Source organism: Bombus terrestris, chromosome 1 (genome assembly GCF_910591885.1).
Source record: "Bombus terrestris chromosome 1, iyBomTerr1.2, whole genome shotgun sequence".
Classification (NCBI taxonomy): domain Eukaryota; kingdom Metazoa; phylum Arthropoda; class Insecta; order Hymenoptera; family Apidae; genus Bombus; species Bombus terrestris.
Window position 1 is genome coordinate 9,766,091 of NC_063269.1, and position 22,930 is coordinate 9,789,020.

At 30.9% G+C, this 22,930-nt stretch overlaps 1 protein-coding gene and 1 non-coding gene across 16 annotated transcripts; both read right to left on the minus strand.

Moving 5' to 3' along the window:
* Positions 1-58: 58 nt before the first annotated feature.
* Positions 59-19,245, minus strand: LOC100651187. 15 transcript variants are annotated; one of them, XR_007223685.1, is made up of 9 exons: positions 19,083-19,245; positions 18,565-18,954; positions 18,188-18,472; positions 16,928-17,050; positions 16,710-16,829; positions 15,190-16,319; positions 1,994-2,607; positions 1,643-1,849; positions 59-1,564 (listed from the first exon to the last, which is right to left on the minus strand). It is a non-coding gene; the product is annotated as an uncharacterized LOC100651187 (transcript). The 15 variants fall into 15 exon arrangements; XR_007223684.1 differs by having other exon boundaries at positions 59-1,849; positions 19,083-19,243; XR_007223698.1 differs by having other exon boundaries at positions 59-1,849; positions 2,062-2,607; positions 19,083-19,242.
* An 80-nt stretch (positions 19,246-19,325) lies between these two features.
* Positions 19,326-20,567, minus strand: LOC125384627 (tenascin-like). The gene is made up of 3 exons (XM_048404926.1): positions 20,319-20,567; positions 20,107-20,247; positions 19,326-19,473 (listed from the first exon to the last, which is right to left on the minus strand). The coding sequence occupies exons 1-3, from the start codon at positions 20,422-20,424 to the stop codon at positions 19,331-19,333; spliced, it is 390 nt and encodes a 129-aa protein (XP_048260883.1). The 5' UTR covers positions 20,425-20,567; the 3' UTR covers positions 19,326-19,330.
* Positions 20,568-22,930: the final 2,363 nt, after the last annotated feature.

Below are 22,930 nucleotides of genomic sequence, written 5' to 3' on the forward strand. Positions count from 1 at the left end.
TGATAAATTTATGTATAGTAGCCATAATTGACTAATTAACTGATGTTGTACAGTATATACTATAATCAATTGGACACGATCGTTATCTAATCAGGAGTCACTATTTATTGTACAACATAATCAGTATTTCGATCATTCAGTGGATTGTCGGTGCAGGAGAGCTATCACAGGTTAAATATAAAATATTTGTTATAGTACAAAAATAGTAACACAGATAAGTTTAAGATGAACGCTTATAGTCAAAATGGAGAAACAATTTGCGGTACAAGTACAAGAATTGTATTTAAAAAAGAGTTCAAGACAGTTAATGAAATAATACTCGGATGGGATACATTTAACAGTATAACGTTAGTTCTCTTCGTGGTACTCTTTTGTGTTTGGTGTATAATGTTCTTTATAATGTATGATTCAAATACTATGAGTCATGGAGATCATTCAGCTCACCAACACTAAGAGCATTAACTCGAGATACACCGTTTTTATAAATACGTAAGTGTTACATATACTATTGAACAAAAAGATAAATTCAATAGATAAATAAATTATGCAGTGCACTCTGATGATAACTAATAGTTATTAATGCTCTAGTGTTGGAATTATCCATTAGCTATCACAAATGTATAAATATAATAACAAACAATAGTATCAATTCATTCTATAGAATCATTTACTTCTATCATAACTCTTATATACTTTTATGTCAGGTCTTAAATATTAAGTTTTAGATATTAGGAACGATCCTTGTTGTATTTTTATTCTTTCATATTTTTCTTAGAGAACAGAGAACGATATATTGCCATATTATGAATATTATGTTTCTGTTTTAGGTAATAATGAATTTACTTTTACTATCCAAAAAGAAAATGATAAGCCTTCAGGTCCGAAGTTTACCTACATCGTATTTTCAATTGAAAAACGAATTTTAGATACTTGCGAAGAATTTCGGAAAAACAGCTCTAAACAACTCTGTAGCAAGTGTATATTACCATTTAGGTTTTCTAATTTATTCTTTATATTCCATAATAAATGTAATATTTTATATACGATTCTTTTTAACTTCCTCCATTAGGATATTTCCAACAGTAATTAATAAATAAAATTAGAAATACGTATTCCAATATGGACAATTCTAAGAAATATTATTCTGCACAGTTCGAACTGAAAATTTCACGTCCGGTGGCCAATCGTCTGATAAACAATTTATATCACTGTAACAAGCATATCAGAGAGTGTCAGAGATTAAACGATATCCTCGTTAAAAATGGTAACGAGGCGTCGTAATCATTTGTTCGTTTGCCTATGCCTGAACGAAAACCATTATACCAAAACAGAAGTTTCTTTCTTAAAAACAGAAGAAAGAGAAGGACATCATAAATTGTTCACATATGTCCTTCCCATTTATTTTCATTCCTGTTGGCATCTAGATACGGTTCACATAGGTGGTACGAACCGTCAAGTCATTATACTTGACACGACGAGTCTCGCACAATTTCACGCTGCGTTTTATTCACCCTTTCGTGAAAAGAGAGACAGAGTAAGGGTGAAGTACTTTTCGTCATGATATCTGTCACGAGAACGGTACAGAAACGTTAGATGGTACAGTAGGCGTAATAAAAATTTGCTGAAACTATTATCTACTCACGCAAATCATTTGCTTTGTTTAATGGTAACCGGATAGTTTCTATTATAGTGATGGAATTTATTACGTAATTTGAGATAAATTTACGCGTTAAATATATTTCAATAATTAACATATTTAAAGTCAATGCCTTTATATTATAACTCGTCTGGACAACGCAGATGTTTATGCAAATTCATTGAAACGAATGGCATTTAAACAGAGTTTTATCTGTAAATTAAATATTTTAACAAATATCTTGTATATTTTTGTCTTACTTTATATAATCCATGTACATCTTTAAACTTGAAGTTTAAAAGAAAATATGAATATTTAATTGAAAAAGGTTGAATATCACAACTATATTATACATACCATGATATACTTAGCCAGATACAAAGTATAACACTCTACAACATATGCTTGCTTCGAAATTAACTTACATTTCGGACATCAAAATTTAGTATTAGAATCCAGGTTTTTCTTGTAACAGTATAACACAAGAACAATTTTGTTAGATCGGCCTATATCCACCAGAAAATCTTCCTTTTTTAATTTACGATATCTAATAGTATTATTGTTAAATTGGTCATGGAATAATAGTACTCGAAATCGACAATAAAGGAACATCGCCAAGAACATTTTCGTCGTTCGATCGCTGGTAAATACCGTATCGGAGTCTCATTGTTTTCAAGATAATGTCACGTGCTTATTTCGGTTCTTCTGTCGCCGTTCGAGGGCAGAGTCGACGAGAGATCAACAGTTATCGCGCACCCCCTTTCGTTTCAGTACTATTCATCCGCTTTCTTCCTGAGACACACCCTCCCAACTTCACCACATTCACCTGCCTTGGGCGGCCTTTGTGCATTAAGCCTTTTGAACCTGATAATCCATAGAGATTGCAGCTCAACGGTTCGTGGTCTTTTTTATTTTCTTTTCTTTTTTTATGTCACAACTTCCTCTTCGCCTTCCTCGCCCCTCCCCTTCCTCTGAAACATCGCAATTTACAATATAAGGATATTCATCGTACGAAAACAGAATTGATTCGTGCGAAGCTACGATTCATGTATATGTATATGATCCTGTCCAAGTTCGTGAAACTTGCCAGCGAGTCGCGTTTTAACAGCTAAGCATGACTGACAGCCTGTGTATCCACATAATTAATTCTGAATCACGTACAGACCCCGTGTAGATCACTTAGCGCAGTTAAACCGTACATGTTCATTGTAACGTCCAAATCCATTTTCAATTTATCATTTCTATACTGTATACAGCATGTTCGATAAATAACTGACTAAAATTTTGATAGTGTGAAAATGAAATATATAAAACTTGAAAAATAAGCGTATGTGCCAATGCTATTTGTACGATCACTATTATATGATCAGTTTTAAGTTTTCGTAGCCATTTTGTATGTCAGTATTAATATACCGGTAAACTCGTTATTTGTCAGATGATCTATTTTGACATAGTTCTCAAGCAGCACGATAGCTTCATTCTTTATTATTTCGCCAGGAAATAAATTATCATAACGTTCGGTTAATTTATTTTTACTCGGGCTCCTATTTGTTCGTAAAGAACACGTGTTTCCTTTCACGATCATACTTTGTATTCTTTTTAATGACGAGGAGGAATCAGACAGTTGAATGTCTCCTGTAGGTTGTATGTGGCGGAACGACCATGATATATTGTTTCTATTCTAAGTTAATATAATAGGGCCGCATTGAGATAATGAGTTACGCTCAGAGAGATTAATTCTAAGGTGTGGACTGGCTTTTGTCATTTTCTGTGTTATAATTGTAGGTTTTACAACGAGGTGGTTGAGTTTAATTTAGGATTAGGTTTCAACATAGCTAGGCGGTTATAATGTAATTAATCGATGGTCAATTTATAATTATTCGATACACGGTTCTATTGTCATTTAAAATATTTTAAATACGAATACATCTTATAATACATGACGATATTACTAGATTCGTCGATACTACAAACCACGTGGAATTTAATTATTATAACAACGGTATTAGCTTCAAACAGAATCAAAATGTATGATAGTAATAATAACGATCAGAATATTTTTAAAATTACTTGTTAGTCAAATATGCAAACTTGATGTTCATAAGAAGAAAAGTACCATCAAATAATATAATTATCGTTATTAAAACTGGGAGCTGTATGCGCGTAATATATTACCGAACATCCCATGAGATGGTAGAACCATGGGATTGCTCTCCCATGCAGGCGGCAGAGCTACAAGTAGGAGAGACAGCAACTGGTCGATATTAGCGTGTTACCATATTACAAATCCAGTTGATGTTGGAATTCGACAAAAACCTTTGTTGAACAGTATAACATTTTAACTCTTAACAAACTTTTAACAAACTTTTTAACAAACAAATGAAAATCTTAAATCCAGCACAATGTCTATCAAACTTCCAACTTTAAATTCGAAACATTGTTCGTTACAACAAGCAAATATAATTCGCTTAAATATCTGTAGCATCATCAATCATTATTAAAACATTGAAGATGTATTATAAACAGATATAAGATGCATTGGAAGAGCAATAACAAGCTGGTGAGTAAGTACACGTTTCATTAGAGAGAGTCGACCTAAAGTGCATTAACGGGTATCTCGGATTGTCGCGGAATCTAAAACCTTTGTTTGCACATCGATCAAAGTAAAGCTTTCGCATCCGATGGGTGACTCGCGGGAGAAAGGGAAGGTGACCTGATGGATCGAATAATCGGAGGAGAGTCATCCCCAACCATCCAGACGCCGTAGCGCGGTGTGAGTAGATGTACGCGTGTGCGACCGGTCGATACTGACGTCGGCTGCTAGTAAGCTGTGCATTCTCCTTTTACGCACCCTGAAACGTCGCATTTCCTCTCTGTTGCAACCCTCTGCCCTCGTACCACCCCTAATAATGTTGTATAACCATGCAAGTAACTTGTACGCTTAATCGACAGCGCGTAGCTTATCGTTAAGGTAATCGGACAAATAACAAGCTACTCTGCTAATCAGATTACGACGACGCACAGTGAAGGTATACAGACAAAAATCGAAATAATCATTGTTCGATTTTTGTCTTATTATTCGATGATATTATCAGTTTGTAATTAAGTAATATAAATGTAAACAATAAGTCCTCCTCGAAATCGATAAAGGATTAGTAAAAATCGTTTCTACATCACAATCCAATCACTTGAGAGTTAGCTTACGCATTCGTCATATATTCTTGTTTGTTAATTCTTATTCGATAACGTTTGTTACACTTTGAATATGGAGATATTCCAGTCTAAAAATTTCTCTTTTTCTTTAAAGAATTATTACAAAGGAAAAAAAAAACGGAACCATCCTCTAATTTTGATTGTTCTGCCTCAAGAAGATATTGTACTGCATCGCTATATAATTCTTTTCTGCGACGAACTGCTATGCTGGATGTTTTTTATTTATTTATTTATTTATTTATTTTGCGAAATCTATTTGCGATCGCGACTTATTTGGAGAGTGGATTTACAACCACGCTTATTCCAAGGAAATTTTAGAAGTTATACAAAAATTCTGTTGGCTGCTAAATGCCAGCACAATATCTGACAAATTGAAAGGGAGGATAAATGACATTTACGAGAAGAACGTACCTTTGACAAAGAAATAGATATTCAAGATATTTAAACTGAACCAGAGAGTAGGGAATAGGATAAATTCCGTTTATGAGTTAAATTTTTAGTAGAATTATATATATTATTAGCTGAAGATATTAAAACACCTGTGGAACCTCTTACATGATGGTTTATCAATCAATAATATTAGTGAATTAACAAGTTGCGAAATGTAGAATGCAGAGCCTCTTTTTACAATTTTTCAAATTTACATTATACAAGGTATTTATTTTATTCGTTTTGTCACTAAACCTGTTACTGTTATAGAAAAGAATTTGTTATACCTGATATATGTATGTATGTACATATATCTTTGCTAGTTTACTAAGGATTTATATGTGCATCCTTAAACAGATTTGATGAATCTATGTAAAATTACACTTATTTACATTAAAAAAGAAGCTTTTTAAGTATATCTGACAATAAATGATATCGGCAATGGATAAAGAGATTCCTACAAAAGTTACACTGAAATATTACTTCAATTATCTTTATGTAAAATGAAGAGAATTTTACTATTAAAATAAACAAATACAGTAAATAAACAATTACAAATACAGTAAGAAAATATTTCATCTCATATCTAGAATTTTACAGTAAGTTGCAGTAAATTTTCAAATAATATCTCTTGCTATAAATAAGATATTATTACTTGCATTATTTATTGAATACATTATCATTCATTATGCTTAGCAATTTATGCATTTACTTTAATAGATCTAACTTATATATTATTCTAGAAATGTATAGTTGTGGGAAATGTATAGTTGCTTAATTAAATTTTAATCTCAGTCAGAAATTTGATCACTGAAAGGATATACATACCTGGCTGGTAGGTGAATGAATTTCCGTTCTCCGGTTTGTTGCAATTTGGAAATTTCCGGGAAGATTGTAGTACATATCGACCAATGGTAATTACATTGCCGCCAAGACGACCAAAAAAGGAGTCGATGCGACCAGCTATATCCGTTTCCAAACAGAAAGTACTTGGCCATCATCCAAATTGACATCTACCTACATGTTGCTTCTTGTCGAGCGTTTTGTTACTTTCAAATATTATAATAATTTACAAGACTCGTATATCTCTTTCGAGTGCATAATAAATTCATTAAATTTCATGATAGGAACCTTCGTTTCTGTGGTAAAGCATTTCACGCGTGCTATTATCATACATGTACGTTTATTTATTTATAGAATCACATCTTACGTGACTCACCTTTTTATCTAATTTTAACGTTTTCTGTCTTATTCTAATCAGTAACTTTTGCATATTTATCTGTTCATATATTCCTGACATAAACGTTTCTGCAATTATGGTACCCTTCATGAGTAAATAATTTTAACTATAATATACAATTGTAAATGCAACGTAATGCAATGTAATAGTAAAAGTAAATAGTAATATAATAGTGATAGTAAAATTTACCGATTATACGCAAAGTTAAATATTTTCTGGATAATTTGCAATACAACATTATTGACTTTGTATCGCGAAATGTATGGTATTATTCCAGTTCGAGCTTACAATCCGCGACGGTAGTTGGCAGCACATGCTTTGTATGTGCATCCCATTTGCAGGATATCATTAATACTAATTTATGTATTTTGAGCTGGTCAATATTTTGATATTAAACGAACTACATATATTGAATTCAAATTACGTATCATTGCTGTTTTTGTCTTCCATTTTCTGGCACTCTCCCTCTTTCTGTAGGGCTTTCTCTAAAATAAATCTGACTCAGTATTTAAAAGCATGTGCAAAGCAAGAAAATAAGAGTGGTAAAGGGTAAAAATATAATACGATTACTCATGTAACGTTTCCCTTGTGCTTTGATTAAATATAGTTTGTCCACACTAAAAACATGCTAATAAATTCGTAGGAGTAGCATTTGCGTGTTCCGCATATAAAATTCATTTAAATAAGTATTATTTCTTTCAGGCCGAAGCTGTTTCGCATCAATATCGAACAACGTCAAGCATAGGTGTCAGAAACTCGTTTATTAGGCTTAATTGTATTATATTAATCGCTTCTTTTAAAAATCATATATCATTAAATTAAGTATATTTTATGTTATTGACCTCTTACTTATCTTATACTTATCATATTGTGCTAAAAATCTCAGACGGTTAATTTTCCATAAGAAGGTATTATGCCCTGGCTATCTTAAATTTGTATACAGTTAGATTATCTACAGTAAGAAAGATAAGTAGTAAGGCATTGAAACATTCAAAGTCACCTTGATATTTCGTAAAATAGGTTATTCGAGAAACCGTTTTAGCATCATGTGTACCCTTCAATATATCATGCAATTTATATATGTAAAACACTTTTCTCAAGAACACATAAATTAGATTTAACACAAGAAACAGAAATAGTTCAGAAATACACCTTTTATCTATGATATAATTATAAACCATTTACATATAGCGATAACGTAAATGGTTTCGTGAATTATTTTTAATTTTGATATTTTCTTACTATGTATCTCTAAATACATTTTATCGTAACTGATAATAAAATTGTTCACAACGAGCGTCAAGAAATATTGAAAATAATAAGAGAATTCAAACATTCCAACGCACTTTGTTAATACCATATATATCTGTGAAACCAACCTTGCAGTTATATTAGGATTCAGATATATTATAATGAATTACGAATGAAAACATTATAAAACATTGCGTCTCAACGAGCAAATTAAAACAGCAATTATAAAAATATGCGTGTAAAAGGTTGCAAGAACATTGTTTCTATGGAGTGTATTGCGTAAGAATCTTATAAGTGGTCGTAAAAAATAAATAAAGCACGCAGTTGTTTGAAAGCTTGCATCGAAATAAGAATCTTTGACGTACCTGCACAGAGTATATCTTACTTTATTTTAATAATGATAATAATATAACAGAAATCTGCCTGGTTTCTAAATACGATACGATATTTATTATATTAAATTATACTTATTTCTATATTAACAATATTATGAGATTCAAGAAAATAACTTTTTAAAGCAATTATAATATGAGCACAAATTATGATCCTATATTAAAAACAATTTTTCTATTACACTAGAGATAAATTCTTTTACTAATACTAATTAAATAAATTTTGAAGAAAACACCAAGATCGTATGACACATTTTGTTGAACAATTCTACGGTTATACTGTTACGTTACATGATGCAATAGTGTAGTAAATAATGACCTCAGAGCGTATAAATTTCCATTAGCCTGTCATTCTACTTTTCACGAAACACATTCGTAAGAAAAAAAAGGAAATAGATCTCTGCCTAAATAATAGCGTTAAAATACAGCGAATCCTCGTCGACAAGTAGATCCACTAAAAAAAGCAAGATCTTTTAACGAAGGTGAAATATTTTGTCGGTGAAATGGTACTAGGATCGCTATACAACCCCTTAAGACGAGTCGAGGATCGTCAGTGGTGACCTTGGCCTCTGTGGTGGCTGGTTAGCACATAACGCAAGACACACATAAGAGAGGGTAATGCTAAGCACGCGATCCAATGTGTATAACCCAACTGCAAGGAAATCGCTGCGACAAAAGGCTCGCCAGACGTTCCGCGTTCTCCTTACGAGACCTGTATTACACTGTACGCCGTACACGTAGAGAGTTGGGTTGAATTTATACCCTTTCGAGCTCAGGCACACGTTGCAATTTGCACTTACAGATTGCTGACTACCTTTTAAATTTCTCAATGCCGGTCTGCTTCTCGCCCCGAGACTTTCGTCACGGCTAGCCATCTACGATACCAAGCACGAATTTCTCGCGACGAGATTCACATCGGCGACGTTGAAATTGTACGCGAAATTGCCGTGTGATACGATACGCTCATCGCGCATTAGACCTTATCGCTTCTCTGTATTCTTCAACCCTCTTTTTTCTCCTTCACTCGATCGTACTGTAATCGTAGACAAGCGTATAATTTCGTTTTCTCATGGAGCGGCTTAATTTCAAAGTTAAATTTTAAAATACGCGTAGAGTTTAGGAGGGAAGATTGTGTATGGTATAAAACAGAGATATGAGACGATATAATTAATTAAGAAATTGGTATTGAAATATTTCAGCGTGATAGAATGGAATATCTATTGTTCTATTGTACTTATTAAGCTAAATCTACCAATTTCGATGCCAATTTTTATGGAAATAATTCGATGCAGTTTACATATAACGTGTAATTTATATAATACTTTTTAAATTACTTTGGCTGTTTTTGTAAGAGCAGTAAGTAAGAAAATATAGTAACAAATGCCATAATTTTTGTTTTAATTTTAAAAATTTCCGGAAATGTTAAATAGTCTTTTACGGTAATTTATAATTACAATTCATTACATACTGTAACTTATAATAATACATTTACATTTTCTCGTTCCATTTATCTACTTACTTGTCGTATTCATCTACTAAATTGCTATCGTTTACTTCCTAAATTTGTTATTGAAAAGCACAAGATATACGCCTCATTTCTGTTTGGACAATATCTTAATGAGACAGATTATAATAAGTACGGCCACGTGAAAAAGAGCAAGGTTCGAGGCTCTCCTGGCCATTTTACGAGATTAAGTCACACGTTGAGGAAGAAGCTTCAAATATCGTGCCGATGCGGTCTCAACCGCAGCGTCACTTCCTGATCGCACGAATGGCTTCTAACCCATTTTACGAGGAAAGAAGCCAGGTCGAGCCTCTATCAGCTGTCCATCTGGTTGGCGTGTGACCTTTCGCATCCTTCTGCACTCCACTGTTAGCGAATAACAAATGGAACGAACGTTACGGCTGATGGAATGCCGCCCCTTCTTTTCGACATTTGATAATATGACAGAGGAAATCAGCAAATGGATAAATAGCTTTGCTCTATTAATTTTCAATCTTCATTCAATTAAATGTAATTTTTTACTTATTCTTAATGCTGAATGTTAACGTAACATCAGTTTCCCACTTTTGGCAACATTAAATCAAAATATTACACACTGGCTACAAAAAGTATTTGCATACTTCTACTTATTTTCTAATGAAGTATTTTTTTATCAGGTTGTACATTTTCATAGAATTTCATAAAATCAGTGTAATAATATAAAAGCCTTATTTAAATCATGATACCAAATTCACCGTGTCTATTTGGACGTAATTAATTAGTATGTAAATGTTATCAATAAATTCTTATAGTCATATAAAAACACTGCTAAACGATATGAAATTTAATGTACTTAGATCCGATTAATTAATACGTAAATGCTATAACAACGATAGGTGGTATTGATACTTTCTGCAGTTACTGTCACAGAACGAAATATTATAATCTGTTTATAATTTGATAGCGATACAGGAGACCATTATGAAATTCGCAAGAAATCGCATGTTCTGGATTTTCGTTGCACATGAAGGAGCATTTGTAAAAGTTTGATAAATTTACTGATTTACGATAAGAAAATACGGTCGAAGCACGGAAGTGGTCTATCCGCGAAGAAAATATGAAGAAATTACATAGCAAGGAAAGAGTCGAATGGCTGACATTTACGAAACTACTAGGACGTATCTGTCAAATATTATGGCCTGGTTTGTAACGGAGGAAAGTTAAATTTACTAAACGCGATTTATATTTGAAATAGTGAACCACTGATACGTCGAGAGGTGGTTACTATTAGTTGTACGTTGGATAGGACAAGGCTAAATTTATCATTTGATCTGAGTACGAAATATAAAGAACGAAAGATTAAGTGCATATAATCATAGTACTGCTTAATGCCATATTGTAATCGGTCAATGATCTATAGCTCGATGAAATGTTGAGATTAAAGTTCAGCTAATTATTCTTCGCCTCCTCATCAAAGATAACATCTAATGAAACGTAATAGTGTATGGTAATGCGTGATGAATACATATACGTATTGTTGCATCGCGCTTTATTCTTCAAGTATCGCGAAGCAACACGATGACCATTTACCTGAATGTACGATAATGCCATTTAAAGGTACAGATATATTTCCGCTTTATTTCCAAACAATCTTGAATCGATCAATAGCTAATAATATGGAACTCATTTGCGTTATTTACACGACAGAATGATATTACTATGTATTCGTCCTTACTTTGATGAATCAATTCAAATTGATTCAGTGCTAACAATGATTCGTCAAATTTGGTTGTGGTAGTTCAGAAATATCCATATCTATTCAAGACTCTTCCGTCTATTCCTAGTTGTCAGAATTTTAATTTCAGTAATAAAAATAAAATTGCTCTAAAATTCCTACGAAATATTCTATTTAAAAGAATATTAATTCTATTTTAAATAACTTCTGTTCACATAATTCTGTGACGTCTTAACGTTGATTACATAGTATTTTTGTAAACCCATAATTGGTTACTATCAATATAACACCTACATATCATAATACTTACCTAAGTAACGCGTTACAACTGTTAAAAAGTTATTGCGTGATAAAGTTTATTACACGTTTTAATGTATATTCCTTTACAAGTGTATCATTTAGTTTAGGTTCACAAGCAGGCAGAAGGCGATATGGGAGGTCAGTCGCAGAACGGATCTATATTTAAGAAATATGCCTTGACCTCTCTTTTTCATGACGTCATCGTTATCACGCATCCAAGTTAGGCAAAACGTCATCCGAGGTTTCCCCTAAGAGCATTGCTCTACCAATGAAAATAGCCACCAGATTTGTGGTATAGTTCTATAATCGCGTGCGCACCACTCAATCTATCCTAGAATCAGCTATTGAGCTCTTGAACGCCAAATTTTCCCAAACTGATCTCGATGGTCGGATATAACTCTATTCAAATCAGTTTCGTGTACGTCAATTGTTGGATAAAAGGATGATTAAGAAAAGTGGCAACCAACGTAGTCGTTTCATTTATTTTTCCGCTTATTGTTTTATCACGGCATATTCTCCGTACAATACTCTCATAATAAACTGTACGAATATTTTCAAAATACAATGAGAGTTTAAAATTCCGTAGGATTTTCACGATTGAGAAATTTGTACGTTCTTGAATTTTTAAAAAGTAGGCTTTTGCATCTACTTCCGAACTTGTATTTTCTTTATTCTTATCTTTATAAATTATTAAGTAAACAATAAAGAATAATTATCAATTATTAATTAAGATTAATTATTAATTATTAATTATTAATTATTAATTATTAATTATTAATTAAGATTTAAAGATGCAATAATATCAATACAGTTGGAATCATTAAAAAATTCTATTTTGATATAATAAATGGTTTTTGTGATTCGCAATTATACTTAAATATACGATAATTTATTTGTATAGAGCTTTCCATAGGAAATGACGGAAGTTTATAAGAATGCTATCACACTCGATAAAGATTATTATTGTTCATTAAAGCAGAGGTTATCGTATATGATAAAAAGTTCTACGTATCAGGATATGGTAATCGTCACGTACCGTCAGCACACAATCTGCTGTGTTCCAAAGATCAATACATCTATTCCACTAGTTGCATTGGTGATGTATAATCGTCAATAACTAAGGTCGCTAAATATTACGCACTAAAGATAATTATGCAGCAACTCGATATATAACTCTCGTATTAATAATATATGTAAATGTAAGTATATCTATAAATATGTAAATGTATTTATAAATCGTGAAGGCGGGATTACACCTATTACTTTATCAATTTATCAATCTTTAGTAGAAATATGAAAAAAATTTACATTAGAAGATTATTGAAATATCTATTCTAATATCTCTGATAACTTTTATCAACATTGTTACCATAGATTCAGATATATATATATTCGAACATTGATTGAAAATTAAAATTAAACATTTATGTAAATTAATTTTCTTTTTCAAGTGTATGCCATATTATACTACTCAACTTAAAAAATTTGTTAAGTAACGTTTAAACATTATTTTCCTCGTGAACTTAAAACGTTTGAAATTATCCAATCTTGATTATTCGGTACCTTCATGGGACCATGTTACAGAACTCTCTGTAGAACGTAGATGTTTTTCTCTGAATCATTCGTCAGTTCAAGAGATGAACTTGACTTACTAATAAAACTGATATTGCGTTCTGGAACAGTAGATTAATTATTGAAACCGATGTTTGCGTTATATAAAATCTTTCTCGTTATATCTCAGTGTTGATAACACATTTATCAGGAACTAATATTAAGGTGTTAACGATAAGAGTGATTGTTATATTTCGTGGTGATATTACCAACTGGGCCAACGAATTACTTGTTATATCGTTGTCACGAGAAGAAAAAGATTATGTCGTGGATAATACAAAACATATTACTATATTTATCGTTAGATTTACAGTAATGATTGGCTTTGGTTTCTATATTCAAAATGTTGAAGTTAGAAGAAATTGCATAATATTTTATGACTTGAGTTATTTTAATAATATGTATTCATTAGAGGCAGATTAAGGTTTCTTTAATTAATAATTATAAATTTAAATGTATGTGAGATAGGCAACCTCTACTAACAAACTTTTAGAAATATTTATTATGCAATACAAATATAATATATAATATATATATGTTACATATATATGTTATATTGTATATTTATATTGTATAATTATATATTAGGTTGTCCGAAAGCTTCTTTCGTTTTATAAGGAAATAATAGACGCACAATGTTTTTTATTTTATATTAATTTATTGAATTATGCGCGAACATAATAATAAAAATATAACGAAATGAATCATACTTAATTCAATAAAATAATATAAAACAGAAATTGTTGTTCATCTATTATCATCTTATGAAACGAAAGAAACTTTTCGGACAACCTAATATATAAGTTATATAGTAGAAATGTATGTTTTTTAAAATAATATTATTATCAAATATAAATACATAGCTTCGTAATATTTTATTATATTATTTATGAAACACTTAATCCAAAAGAAAATAATTCGCTGTTTATACTTTTGGCATAATATTTGTAACTAACCGTGTTTATTAGGTTTGAATTAAATTAACATGTTTGTTAGCAGGAGTGATAGTGAGATCAGTCCTATAATACTGGTTGTAATATTGCTACCTGAAAAAATCATATACATTAATATAATATATTATAAGTAATACTTTGCAAAGAGTAACTTTACTATGCGAAGCTAATAAGTAGACGAAAAATAGTTTTTTGTTTATTATAGCTGCTACGATAAAACGCTTAGAACAGACATATTAATTTAGAAAGATGTAACTAATGCAAAAAGTTTCAGTTTCTTCAATGTCAACTTTTTTAAAATTAATAATCAACATTTCTTAACACCATATTTCAAGATACGAAATAATATGATTAAAAGTAGTGTAGCAATGTGCTTTAAAAAAATTAATATATATCGCAGATAAATTCTTGGTCTCCATACAACTGACTAGTTTACGAAGTTTTTAATAAACACCTGTAAGTCTGTTAATATCAGAATAAATAAATTAATAGCATGGAAGGTAGATAATAATATTGTTATATGTGTTCTACATCGTTACGTGCTTAACTGCAGCCAAGAACTAAAAGATAAGGGACAAAAATACAGAAGTAAAAAAGAAATATAAAAATGAAAATATGGCAAGCACGAAAACATATGCAGTTCCAAGGAATATTATTATTTCTTGTTCTTGTGCGAAAAGATTCGTTTCAGATGGGTTACGTAGTCTTGCCAATACGTCTTATCGCTCTGTACAATCGCAAAAATTGCAACGCAACTTATTTGCAAGAAAGCATGCGAGCAGTCGAAAGGTAATTGCTACCTAGTTATATTATTTTACCGCATAGTAGTGTTCCACGTGCAATCCAAAAAACTACCGGCTAGAGCTTCAACGCCCTGTTTCTTTTGTATCGTCGGGAATCAAATGCAAGGAAACCTTCCAATCGGTCACAAGTCAAGGTTACTTACTGTTGAAGTCGCACACAGTGTCATTTCGTTGAATGTAATTCCAGTCGCATGCGCTCTGACCGTTCTTGCAGTCCACTCCAACCCCGGAATTCAGATAACATTCTCCGAGATTCTTGCAGTTCATACCAAGAACCGAAAGAATTCAACGAATACAAGTATTTTTATTAATCTACATGCAACTAGCTGAAGAAAGAAAATTTGTTTAAATATCGCGCATGTAAACTTCCTTTAAACGCAAACACTGCACAATTTTCAGCGAATTATTAGATGTCCAATATCATTTTCAACTTGTTTGCTCGATGTACGTCTTATTCAACTGGTTCTAGATAATTGTACGACTACGATCGCAAATTCGTCATTTTCCTATTTACTCTTGCGCAGTTTTCGTTACGTACATGTAAGATATCATGAGCCAGTAATTCCTAGGTATGTAATGGTAAAATATGTTATGACGATATTATATCTCGAATGAGAGATAAAAAAGAAACGAATAATATTCGAATTTCGCAATAAATCCATGAAATGAAAGTGATACTTTCTGGCATTTAATAAATCATCCGGCAATGGAAATATGAATTGTCATGAAATTATTACCAGTCGATTATTAACGTTTGCCTGATAAAAATTAGTCCAAGAACGACGTTATATCTTTGATTGTCAATGAAAAAAGATAATCGAACTTAATAATTGTAAGGAGCTTTGCAAGAAATAATTTGAATGAGATTAAATTTTGGCTTTTTTTATGTGTAAAATTTCTTTACGATCTATTATTTATCACATTATGAAGAGAAAATATATAAATTGCGGGTTTCGAGTTGCCACTCGCGAATATAATAAAAAAAAATTTTGGGATTGACGCGACAAAATCTTAATTAAGGGGGTGTATTTGTGAACATTAATTCGCCTTTCCTTGTTAACAGGTTAATTAACGAGTCATGAAATTGTACACAGCACACATGTATATATTTTCGTACCTTTTCGTTTGAAACATTTCTTGAACTTGTAATGATAACCTTTAGGACAGGCGCATACGCAACTCGAGTTTGAAGTTGGACGAGGTAAACAAACTGCGTTTGGTATCACAGCAGAACACTGAATATTTTTATCGCAAGGTTTTCCATACGAAAAGGCTAAAAGATATTTCTTGTTATTACGTTACGTTCTTTATAGACTTGCGGATGTTTATGCATTTATGAGAAATTGAAAAGTGCAAAAATGTACAGAATGCTTAGAATAATGAAAGTAAAGTAGTCATAATATTTAGTAGGTGAAACAAATCTCCATTTAGATTCTGCACTTTTAATTATATAGACATATAAAAACATGAATTTGCGTAAACATTCGCAGTTACATACATATGTATCATTCCATGTGTCTTAAACAATATAAAAGAAAATCTATCTTTTATATTTAAAACGATGAATTTCCATCAAATATGATAATTTTTTCAATAAAACTTCGCTTCGAAAAATAAACAACTTATCTTACATTTTGATATATATTTTAAAGAAGGTTCTTACCTTGAACACACGTGTCGGCTGATTCAGTCATGTACTGTTCCTTACAAATGCAATCATTCGATTTGCATATTGAATCTTTTGGTACACAACTAGCATTAGAAATGCAACTGGAATTGAGACCTGGAAGAAAGATAATTTTAATAAAATCTCTGACTTCCTTGTGTGTTTGGATAAGAAATGATATCGTTTGAAAGTACAACAATGAAAGTCAAAGTTACCAGGCACGCATTGCTTGTTTAACTCGTAATAAGTATCTATACAAACACAAGTCATGTCTGTACATTTTGCATTCTTGATCCGTTTTGTACAATCGTTATCTATTTCACAAATATCTCCAAGATCTGGAATTAAATTGTATATAATATCAATGTTTACAAAAACTGTACAATTTATTACTGCGCGATGATTTTTAGTTTCAACGTATAAAAAGTTGCATTTTACAAATAACTCATTATAATAATCTGTTTTATTTACAGTGGCTCATGAATGTATTTGAACACTTATCATATTGTCTGCGTGTCTTGTATAAAACATTTTGAAATTTCATTGCAACTGTAGCGAAACACGATATCATGGTTATATTAACAAAATTTTAAACCAATCTGAAAATATATATATAAAAGTTACATATTTACTCTAAATATATATTAAATAAAAAGTTACTATATAATATGGACGGCCTTAATATAAGCATTAATATAAGCATTCACAATGGTTCCACTGTATATCGAGGCTAGTTGATACAATGAGTAATAATTTAAATACCTCTTCTTTGTGCAATGTATATTTGCACTAAATATCTTGTAGCCTCCGTATACATTTACAAATTTGTCTTAAATTTTATTAATATAATCATCACAGTCTCATTTTCTTAAAGTACTAATGAAAGTTCAAAATGTTTTGTATAACATACATAACATATCCTCAAGAGGTTTCTGACTGTTCAAATATATTCGTGAGCCATTATAGACGTAACTTAAGGGGGGCCTAAGGTTAATTCGTACAAAATAAGGCATGTTTTTGTGAATTATTTGTAACGACACAGTTAAAATCTCTTTATTAAAACCAATAGTACATTAAAGTATTAGGTCATCCCATAAGTTCGTGCCGACTTTTGTGCATACATTTCATGTGTTGATTTATAAACACACGTCGATAAGGGACCAATGCACTTGAAAAATGGGAAGAAGTTGTACAACGAGAGGGGGATTACATTTTTTCATGAAACCGAAAGGTATGTAAACAATCTTAACATATATAACCACTCGAAAAATGGAACGAACTTATGGGATGACCTAATATGACATTCGAACAATATTGTATAAAATTTTCACGGAGAAATATTAAAAAATACGACAATGGCAGCAATTATTCGGATTTAATGTACTATTGGTTTTAATAAAGAGATTTTAATTCACAAAAAACATGCCTTATTTTTGTACAAATCAACCTTAGCCCCCCCTTAAAACGTATCATACCACTTATATCTTTCACACAGGTTGTCTTATTATTGGTTGCTTGAGTTGGGCAGAAACATAACTTCCTTGCATCGCAAAATTACTTAGTATCGATACCATCAATATAACAATCTACGTTTTGGTGACACGATTCACCTATCCCTCTTTTTGTCCAACAAAACAACTCAGTCTCGTTAAACGGAGATTTCTCATTTCAAGCACATCGTTTATCTTTGCAGATAGCATCTGGTCCGAAAGCTTAACACTGCACAGCGTTTTCGCAAGTATCGTTATATTGTACAGTTACTACAACGGACAAAAAAGAATGCTAATGTTTAGAATAATAATACTCGTTTCGAATGGAATTTTGTGTGAAAATTTTTGAATCTATCACTTACCTGTTTCACATTTTCTATTATCTTTAGAAGCAACTTTCTCCAGTTTACAAAACCATGTGCCGTTTCGACATTCCGAACCTTCGATTCGAATTTTATTCGCTCCAGTTTCACATGGTTTTCCAAGTTCTACGAGAATAGTTTGCGTTAAGAAATGTTTGTTTTCATCCTTGTTTAAGCAAAGAAGACATTTCAGAAAATTTTGCAATGATAAAATACATAGTTATAAGTCTCTTGGAACATTCCCAATCTTCTTTGATATTAACACTATCAGCGGCTCATCTGTACTAAAAAATAGCGTTGTGAATCTATGCTATTCCCATGAAAAGTGAATTTTACGGGTAGAGCATTTTAACAAATATATATAAATCTCTTTTTATGATATTTTGAAACCTGAAACAAAATGAAATTTCAAGCAGTATTTATTGTTTGTTCGGACATGTCCCACATTTAATTCAACTATAGTAGCCATTAATTTTTCATTAAAGTTTTAATGGATAAAGACATGAGAATAATTTTACCTGGAATACATTTCTTTCATTAGTTGTGTTAAAAAAATTTGCACGATTACATCTACAAATTTTCAAAAATCTGCAAGTTGCATCTCTCAATTTTGTACAGTCCGCATCCTTTGTACATTTCTTTTCAATGTTGTATTCTGTTTATGATAAAAAATGTACATTTTAAACTTTACATTCTTGTCGTTGTCATTTTAATTCCCATATTAATAAATGAAAGTACTCTCATATTAATAAAAAATGTACTGATTCTATTTTTTTTTTTCAATATTATCATTATATAAGAGTCTTGACGTATTTTCATGTGTCTGCGAAGTATCACATATATAATTGTCACACGTGCTGTTGATCCATCCTTTGCAATCGTTATTTATGATACATCTTTTGCCATGCACTATGCAATAAAAATATCGAAATTATCGAAGGAAATTAAAAAGTTGTTATTATTAACAGTGATTACGATGAGAAACATGAACATTTGAATCAAAGTTATATTGAAGAGATTATGATTACTTAAGTTATTGAAAAAGTATTGATTAAATGAAGCATAAAGAAAATTTTTAATTCTATAACAACGTTACGAATTGAATGTTTCTCTGTTTGGAAAAATATAATATAATATAATAATCTTATTTGTACTTTTGGCTCATAATCTATTACAAGCAAATTGATAGGTTCTTATTCCAAATTTCTTACGCTATATTATATTTTTACGTTCTTCTGTAAGTTACTATATTATACTATATTACTATTTTATTTTGTTGCTCTGATTGAAAAATGATCTACCGAATAATTGCAAAATATATTCTTTCTCATATTGATAAATTTTCTGTTTAATACTTACATATATTGTATAATACTGTGAAAAACGGACAATAATGTATCGTATACATTAGATGTATATAGAATAGGATAAATCATCAGTTTACAATAACCTACTTTATGAGATTAGAACGTATAAACGTGTTTTGACGTGATATGATTATATTTTATCAGTTGTTATTATTTTAGAATTAGAGAAACCTACCTTTCGCATCTGGACGACAAGTTCTATATTTTCGCTGATAATATCCAGGACTACAGTTGCAAATGTTATTTATGCAACGTGACGCTTGAAAATCGCCGTTTACATAGCAATCGCCGTCTTCTTGGCATTTTTCAAGTAATCCTGTAAAAGTTTATTTCGTGAGAAGTTTGCGATATTATTATCTAGATAATATTGTGAAATGCACGATATACCTGAATATGCACGACATTTTCCATGTATATAATAATATCCCTCAGCACATACGCAAATTCCATTTCTGCATATTCCACCTCTCGATAAATACGCAGAGCACTGCATCGATTCTTGGCAATCGTCACCATACGCGCTGATAACTATAAATATCGCAGAAATAATCGTAACAACTTAATAACGACGCTCGGTGACGTATAATGACTTTATGAGTAAACGGAATATTTCATCTAAGCTCGTTCTAACGTATAGTACAGTAGGAGCTTGATTATTACTACATCGATTAATGGAAAATCGATTTATCGAAGTTTTGCAAACGGTCCTTTGAAAAAAAGATTAAAAGACGAGAACAAAAATCAGAAGTTCTGTTTCTGATTAAATTCCAATTTCTCCGTCATTTGTTTACACCGTCAAAGATAAAATAAGCTAATTAGATCATTGTATTTTCCCGATTCTTAGTCTGTGATTTGCTTATACATTTTATGCTTGTTCTAGTCGTTTTAACACTTAAATTAAACACTTTTTTCAAGCAGAAAACACAAAGAACGAGTTGGATTATTTTATTTATTTTTCTATTGTCCTACAAGACATAAATTGACAATTTCAAAGTGTTTCACATTTGAAAGAAATCACAAACTAATTTTAATTAGTAATTATTAATTGAGTTACCATACGTTTCTACACGTAATGATAAACGTTTGATCATAAATAGATATTTGTTTGTTATTAATTTACTTGTAATACATACTGTATAACTTCCATCGGAAATATAGTCTGGATCACATTGACATGTACCATTGATACAACTATTACGATTTACAGAGCAAGCAGACGTAGCAGTACATTTCCAATCAATAAGATCTCTTAAAATAATGTTTCATTGTCGGTAGAATAAGTTTCTTTTGCTTCAATCCCGTGCGTTGAATCTATAAAATCGTGAATTATAAATTCCTAATTCCATGCGAGTTGTACTGTGATCGTTAAACATTAATGTTGCAACCAATTCATGTATTATCGACGGTAATTGAGGATCATACTTACTTTTAGATGTTTATGATAGTTATAAAAATATATTGAAGTAATATTGCGTGATGCACTTTGAAAAAATCTGTTAATACTGTCTATAATTTCTTAAACCAATGTAACAAAAATGTGAGAGATTGAGATGTATGTATAGCTTTATTTGATGCGCACATTTCACGAATTACATAATCACATGTAATAATTGCATGTATGTAATTTCTGAACTAGACGCGTGCAAAGGAAAATTTATCTTCTTTGGCAAAAAAATAGACAAGATATATATGACGAACAACACGCTGCGTTGTTAAATACTATCAATGAAGAAAAGTTATTTCACAAATCACTATTCGATTAACTCATTGAATATTAAAGACTCATACTGGAAATGAGCTAGATGTTCACTCGAAATTGTACGTTCTTTTGACAGAAATTGACTAATATCTTTTACAGTTTTAGAATAAAAATATATTTAATAAGATAAAGCACGCAAATATGTGTTGTACACGTTTCAAAGTAACATATAAAATTAGAAAAATTCTTACTATTGTGTAAAAAACATGTTAAATAAAATAACAGACAAACCACTACATTTGAAATACGCAACATGTTTAGTACATCTGCTTCTAACTGAAACGTACAAATTTCCGATACTACGATCGTTGACGAATTTTATCAAGTTAATCGTATCTGATAGAAAATGTACACCTGCATTGTTATCAAAAAAGTATGAAATTATCTGAGAAAACAATTTTTCCGTAGTCATTTCGTCTCACTGTTCTCTTAATTTTCGAACAAAAAAAGGTGTTTTATAGAATTTCACGTAAAAAAATAATAATTTTATCAATTAGGACAAGAGTATTTGTAGTAAATATATATTTCACGAATTATTAAATTCCTGATCTGAGATTTAAATACACAAAATCATGTGTTTTGTTAATAATTGGTTAATAATAAAATAATATGAGAAAGATTGATATGAATGTATATAGATAGTATAATGTTTTATATGTTTATAATCGTAGCTTATCTGATAATATTCCCGATTATACCAATTGTAAAGAAAGCATGAGTCTTCAATAATCTTTATCTCTATAATCTATAATTATTAAATCAAATGGTACTTATTTATCAAAAGAAAATCGTCTTCTTTGAATTACGATTGTTTGACATTCTTTGAATCTGTTTACAAAATATCATTTTCGAAAATACTAAGGAAATCCCCTAACTATTTTTTTAATCAGAAGGTTATTAGACATAAACATTAATTCAATACTACACGCTTTTATTCAATATCTTTCACGATAAAAATGAAAACAGACGAAAAAATGAAAATGTAAAGTGAAAACAAATCACTGAATATGACATACAAGTAATATTTCCAATGCTGAAAACATTATTAATATTATGAAGTTATCAAAATACGTAGTATTAAAATTACAAATATTATTCAACGTACACAATATTTTCCTGGAACATACTTTACGTAATAAGCGAAGATGAATTTATTCCCACAGCGCAACGTCACGAAAATGTAATATCACATTTTGCGTCAAAATGATATGTTATATAACATTAATTTCTTTCCTTTGTG

Bases quoted from the DNA above. Each gene is read 5' to 3' on its own strand.
- LOC125384627 (XM_048404926.1), bottom strand. From the start codon at position 20,424: ATGCAGTGCTCTGCGTATTTATCGAGAGGTGGAATATGCAGAAATGGA. The intron at 20,248-20,318 runs GTATATCGTGCA...AAACTTTTACAG, and splicing joins AAAATGTCGTGCATATTCAG to GATTACTTGAAAAATGCCAA. The intron at 19,474-20,106 runs GTAGGTTTCTCT...TTTATTGCATAG, and splicing joins TTGTCGTCCAGATGCGAAAG to TGCATGGCAAAAGATGTATC.